The 7,304-nt window shown below is 37.3% G+C and overlaps 1 protein-coding gene across 1 annotated transcript; it reads right to left on the reverse strand.

Moving 5' to 3' along the window:
- Window positions 1-2,946: 2,946 nt before the first annotated feature.
- Window positions 2,947-6,926, reverse strand: LOC144516360 (odorant receptor 131-2-like). The gene is made up of 2 exons (XM_078247587.1): window positions 6,777-6,926; window positions 2,947-3,714 (listed from the first exon to the last, which is right to left on the reverse strand). The coding sequence occupies exons 1-2, from the start codon at window positions 6,924-6,926 to the stop codon at window positions 2,947-2,949; spliced, it is 918 nt and encodes a 305-aa protein (XP_078103713.1).
- Window positions 6,927-7,304: the final 378 nt, after the last annotated feature.

The raw sequence follows: 7,304 nt of genomic DNA on the forward strand, positions 1-7,304 counted from the left end.
AGTATCTCACAAAAGTGAGTACACCCCTCACATTTTAGTAAATATTTCATTATATCTTTGGCATGGGGTACTTTCCATAAAATCATCTCTCAATGCAAATCAAACCAGCTATTAGGCTAACCGACATAAAACCATGCCAATCTCTAGGTATGGTGAAGGCTATGTGATGATTTGGGGCTATTTTAATTCCAAAAGACAAGGGGACTTTATCAAGATGCATAGTATCCTGGATTCATGAAATAACTGGCCTTTAAAAATAAAAATCTGCCTGCCTCTATGGGAATTTAACATAGGGGTGTACTCAGTTTTGTTGCCAGCGGTTTAGACATTAATGGCTGTGTGTTGAGTTATTTTGAGGGGACAGCACATTTACACTGTTATACAAGCTGTACACTTAATACTTTACATTGTAGCAAAGTGTAATTTCTTCAGTGTTGTCCCATTAAAAGATATAATGAAACATTTACTAAAATGTGAGGGGTGTACTCACTTTTGTGAGATACTGTATTTGTGTGACTTTCTGAGCATAAGAGACACTTTGTCCAAAAGAAGTTAGAGCAATAAAACATACCTGACATTTTATGTTGGTTCACTAAGTTCAGAATGAATTCATAATGGTGCATTTGTGGAAAATAAAATGAGAGGAGGAGATCAATAAAATTTTAATCAGTTCTGAATTATAGGCCCTTTGTAAGGTAAGATAATTTTTAGGTAAATATATTAACATTAAAACACACAGCTTGACATTCAAAAAAAACAATGAACATATTGGAATACACTTCGCCTGCGTAGTTGCGTGGGTCCACGGGGTCTACTACATTCCTCATGTGAAGGACAATGCTCCGATTAATCGCCAGGCGATCAATGTGTGGTAACCATGGAGATTCTGTGCACTACTGTATCCCTGCCGTACAACTGAATGAGATTAGCTGACTGTGGTATAATTTATCCCTAGTCACAGGTCGATTTATAACAAATGGTGGTAATCCTAGTCTTTCCTAACCACAGACTGTTATTGTTGTTAGCTAAAGTCAGCTAAAGTTGCATAGTCATGATTACGGATGCTACCTGATAAATCCAGTCTTGTGCCGATGCTCTGGCAAGCAGAGGCCCCGTTGTCTATGTCCTGATAACTGTTAGGGAAACAGTTTTTTATATTTTAGTGAATTCACAAACAGAAGAATCAATTTCTTATTGTTCATGACAATCGCTCCCCGTGTGAAAAGCCCTTCATACTAAATCAAAAACATGAAATAGATCTATGGGAATAACATTTGAAAATGTAGTTAGAGTATATGAGCGACATACAGTAAACATGTTAACCTGCAGACAGCCCACTCATATTTCTCAGTCATTTGTACAATAATAAAGAGTATGAGAACTAACTGGTGTTTTAAACCACCTTCTTTATCAACGCATTATATTTCCATCAACAGTAAAGACAGACATACAGGAAGGGTTATAAATCCATAATGTCATTCATGTCTCGTTCTTAAAATGTTGTTTTCTAGTCATTAATTTGTGCTTCATAATCTAATTTCAGAAGCTTGGACAATAGGCTTACATCTTGTATTATCACTATCATTAAGAGCTTCATTACAGCTTAAGGTAGATAGTTTTTAGAATGTATTTTCCCATGTTTGAAAAACCTAGACACTGTAGGACATTTAGAACTGCCATTGTGAATTAAATGTTTTAATGGATATTCCTGCATAATGCCACTTAATGACACAAGAAAGAAGTCTTCACTCTTTCATCAACTTCAAAACTAAAAATCAAAACATTTACAATCATATAATTAAAATGTAATGAAAATATCAACAGGTGTATTTCAATGTAATTTCTCAGTCTGTATACTTTCCAAAGTTTCATAAAACGTATTCTAAAGCTGAGTACAAATTGTAAAACAAGATATAGTTCTTTAAACGGCATCGTCAAAAGCATCACTTCCTTTGTTATTAGTGTATTGTCTGTAAGATTAGCTGAAGAGCCATATGTTTTAAACGGTTCATGTTTCAGGTTGGAATACATTTCTTTTTACATTGAATTGATTTAAAACTGTGCTCTGGAAATCAAGGAACTATAGATATAAAAGGTCAACAGGAAAAAAACATCATATTTATAATCAAAACAAGTGAAAAATACACCACAAGCCTGCATCTTTGTATTCTGTATACCACAGTGATAAAATATTATTCCAGTCAGAACACAGTTCAAAATCTGTCATCAGTTCACAGCAGGTGGTACTTACCTTAGTTAATGCATGTAGACCAGGATGCCAACAATATGACTCCAGGAAATCTCAAACTTTATATATGGCTTGGTGGAGAATGTCCTCAAATTCCCTGGCGTGCATATGCATGTTCAGGTGTACATTCATACATGAGTAGTGGGTGTGTTTTTAAAATGCCAAATGACATTACAGTTGCTTTGAGGTATATGAACATGTTTTTCTAAAGAAACCTTTAATTTCTTATTTCAATGAAGAGATTTCAAACATTTTTCCAGAAGTCAGAGAAAGATATAAAAGGTTGTATTGAAAAACACATTCCAAACGGGCCTACCTAAGTAAAATTAGGATTCAAACCAGAATCTTTTTGTATACGTACTAAAAATAAGTAAAAAAGTAAAGTACAAAAAAAGGTTAGGAACATGAATGCCACCTACTGTATCAGTAAATATGATACTCAGTACCTAAAAAGTATTGAGGTTTAATACCCAGCCCTAATTTTAACACACCATTAGTTTAATAACTGTTTCGTCTATAATTTCATAAACCAAGCAAAAAAAATAAACTAATTAAATCTCAATAACTAAATTATGACCAAACATAGTGGTTTTAAACGTGAACAAAGTAAAGTCAACAAAATAATTGGGCAAGTTTTAGGATTAAAGCTTTTGAATGTTTTTAAGAGGCCATCCGTATTATATCACATGAACTGATACCTACTGTGGGCTCATTTTACACAACAGATATCTTTTCAGGTACTTCCTGAAAGTATTGTCTCGTACGCCATAGATGATAGGACTAATGGCTCGTGGCAGAACCTGTACAATAAGATGAACAGAAAACAGGGAGTCTGTGTAATTTTTAGGGAACCATTGCAGCAGAACGGTTGATAACTGGGGGGCTACATATGTTGTCATACACAGCAGCAACTGAAACCCATGCAGAATGATTGTGTTTCTGGCCTTTTTAGCATCTTTGCTTGCTGTTTGTGCAGTGAAAAGGATGTTGAAGTAAGTGTAAAAGATAGTGATCCAAACTAAAACTAGAAACACTGCATATGTGATTTCTCTTTTCTTGATGATAATTGGATTTGGGAAGACAGTTTGTGTTTGACAGAAGACTTGGGAATAGAAAAAGTCCAGTGGCTCTGTGGCCAAAGTGATGAACAGATCAGCAAGAGCAGAAAACATGCTTGTCGCCCAAATTGAACCAATTAGCATTAAAGTTCTGTTGACGGTACAGATTTGCACGTGGCGAAGGGGGACGCAGATGGCGATGTAGCACTCCACCGCCATGCAAGCCAGGTTCAGAGGCGTGTTTTCAGTGGTGGAAAGAGCAAACAGGATGAGGATACAACAGATGGGGACATTTATTTGGTGTATGATGTAGCTGATGACAAACAGGATGACGGTTAATGTCATTTGGACCATGTCGTTGACAACCAGGTGAATGAAAAGTACATATCGAGGATTCATGTAGAAGATCTAGAGGGTGGGAAGAAAAGCACAAAGGAAGGGAGAAAAGGTTTGAAAGCGTTAAGTGTAAAACAGCGCCATGCTCAAAAGTTAAATGGGGAATCCTTACCACTGTATTTGCCAGTTGTAAATAATTTACATTCGACAGCTACCAAATATCAGAACCCATCTGATATCAGTGTGATAACAAGTTGGCAAGGGTCAATATTTCTGGGGTTCCAGTTTATCCAGCATATATATCCAGGCTAAGACTTTCTCTTCCATGCACCGGTCATTTTTTACAGTACAATCAGCAACTTGAGTCACAAAAAGAGTTGAGAGATGACGTCTATAACCAGATTGTTTATCTGCATACTGTATGTATGCAGATAAATTGAAAAGAAATCGGATAAAAAGCTAAATTGTCGCAGAGCTTGCATTTTGGACAATGCATTTCACCTATTTTGCTCTTTGCACATACAATATATACATACATATATTCTACTTGGGCGCACCAAGTAAATTCTCAACCTGTGGGAAACACTGCAGAGTGCTTACCTGCAAGCAATCAGCCAAGCCCGCTCAAACAATATTGGACAATGCCACTTGGACCACAAACGGTAGTCTGGATCAACTAAAGTACATTTCCAGGATTATTGTCTCTCACCCGGCGGATCCGGATATCCATTGCCTTCAGCTCTCACTGTGTTGCCATTCTCAAACTCTGTTTGTATCAGGAAACAACAAACTTTGAGATACCAAGTCTCAAGCTTATTTTTTTTTAAGATTATTTGTTGTTTTGACAGGACAGCTGAAGACATGAAAGGAGAGAGAGAGGGGGAATGACATGCAGCAAAGGGCCGCAGGTCTGAGTCAAACGCGGGCCCGTTGCGTTGAGTAGTAAACCTCTATATATGGGCGCCCGCTCTACCAACTGAGCTATCTGGGCGCCCGAAAATGGCAAGTTTGGCAAGGAAAATTTGGATCCTGCACCAAGGCAGGCCTGCTCAGTTCTTTTGGGGAGTCATTATGAATATTTACAAAGAAGATGTTTACGGCATTTCCTCTCTAACTGGGACGTTCTGGGACCGATTGGTGGGATTGCTGTGGACAAAGTACACACGGCGATACACTGATAAGAGCTAATGTGGTTTAACCATGTATCCAGCTAATTTAAATAGCTCATGTTACTGTATCTTTTAAACAGTTAACTTCATTTAATATTGTATGTGGCTTTTTTTGTGGGTTGCAACAGATCACAAAACGCACAGATCGAATCCGATTACGGTTTTGAGTCACTGATCGGATCAATTTTCGGATCAACACAAAAAATGGGTGGGAATTTAAATGATTTATTAAAAATGAAATAATAACTTATAGCAATACTTACGTATTGCACCAGTAAATTGCTGTTAAATGACAAAAACAGATAAGAATAGTGTATTTTTACAATAACTTTGAATGCACCACAAGGTTTACTAGTTTCAAGTAAACGCACCATTTAGTCCCATCTGTTTTGTTTTTCCGACAACAGCGAGTGCTACTTTGTGTCTTTTAGCTCATAGCTTTGGCTGCAGACGTCCCACTGTTGGAATCCATTGAAATACAGATGTACTTTTATACCGTTTAGCTGACAGCATTTTAACCGTGTTTAATCAAGCGGTAGGCTAACATCAACGTTACCTGCTGCCAAGCGTAACATTAGTGTTAACTAGCGTGACATGCAGTGATGCTTCTGTTGCCTCCAACGTCTGTTTCGGAGCACCAGAGAGCAGCGCAGACGTTTAAGTAGCATCGAAATCTGGATTGCTATTTTGTCTGGTAGATAACGTTACCGGTCGTTTAGGCACCGGATTTTAACATGCGCTGTTCACGTGAACAGAAAATTGCGCAGCCTGTATCTTTTCATGGCTACCCTCCATAGAGATTTATCAACCTACATTAAGTAATAGCGACAGTAAAAATGTATTTCACACTATAATTATGGTTAACCTTTGTAATTAATTCAATTATGTTTACATTCTTGTCTTCTCATAGTCATAGTTAATATTTAATAATAAGCTATTGCACTGTTCAATCCCTGCACTGTTCACTTTTGCACTACCACCATTGCACACACTCTACCATAGCACCTTATCATGGTTATTGCATCACATGGTCAGTCCATACCAGACCTTTGTAATCACTTCACAAATTGTTAACTCTTTACATTTCTTCTTCAGACTGTTATGTATGTGAGATATGTTGTATGTGTGTTTGTTGTGTTATGGTTGTCTAAGCTACTGGATGCCTTAAATTTCCCTTGGGATGAATAAAGTATCTATTTATCTATCTCAATTTTAACATGCATTCCGAACCGAGTATTGATCCGTACGGACCACGGATCAACTATGGTCCGTTACACCGCTACTGCAAAAACTAAAACAAGTTCCTTCCTGAGAAAAATTTGCAGAGCATGATTGTGATTGGTTTAAAAAAATTAAACAACCCAGAGAGTTCTTTTCTCCTATCCCAGAATCTATCTGTGATGTGGCCAGACATTACTCCACAGCGCTGTGAAAATAGTTCTCTCCATGCAAGACTAACAAACAGGAACTGGAAAGCGATTTCAAAATTTACAAGATTTTGGTATCGGTGCAGTGATTCATAAAGATCGAGTGTTGCTCCCATTGACAACTAGTTGGACAAGCAATCAAGCAATCTTTTAGAGATGTCATCTCCCTGTCACTTAATAGCTACCTAAATACATCAGTGGAAAAGTAGACAGTAAAATGGCCACAGAAGATTTGCCAAGCGTCAATGAGATTGATGCAGCTGTACAGGTTCTATGACTCGCTGAAATAAAAACTCTAAATGTTCTCCTATAGTGATGAAAAACATTGAGTTAACTTTTCTTAGCAACCACTACAGCAACTTCCATGCTAACTGAAAATGGCACTATGGATATGTCACCTTCTCCTGATTAATTAGGACAGAGCAAAGCAAAATATTCCCAGAATACCAAGAAATCTGCTAACATGAACCCGATGTAAAGCTGATAACTTCTTCTCTAAATTCATTTTTAGTGCCTGCATGTCAAATGAATATCAGACCTGGTGTTTGCAGAAGGTGTGAATGAGGCCTGCATTGATGTAGTTGATGGAGATCCCGAGAACCACAATAATAACATTCTTGATCACAGCTTTAGTGAGGGAGTCTCGATACTGTAAAACCACCGTCACATTGGCAGATGACGCATTCATCTCTTGAACTGAAAAGAAAAGAAATATTCTTTAGTTAATATTTACAATGATTATAGACTATACAAAGTACAGGGTAAATAGACTAGACAATGACCCTATAAGACAACACTGATTTTAAGACCTGTTTGTGGTAGACTTACTTAGGCTGTATCCCATTTCTCTGTTTTACCCTTACCCCTTCGTCTTACCCCTAGCCCTTGTCCCTCGAAAGCCGCGTGGTAAGGGGTAGGAGTGAAAACATACCCCTATGAAATGAAACGCCACTTGGTTACATCATCATACATACTTAAGTCTGTTTGCAATAAATATTTGTATACACACTGCATGGCGTGTTGTATATATGTTTCAGTTATCATTGTTTTAAATTCATTGATGTTC

The sequence above is a fragment of the Sander vitreus genome, chromosome 4 (assembly GCF_031162955.1).
Source record: "Sander vitreus isolate 19-12246 chromosome 4, sanVit1, whole genome shotgun sequence".
Lineage (NCBI taxonomy): Eukaryota > Metazoa > Chordata > Actinopteri > Perciformes > Percidae > Sander > Sander vitreus.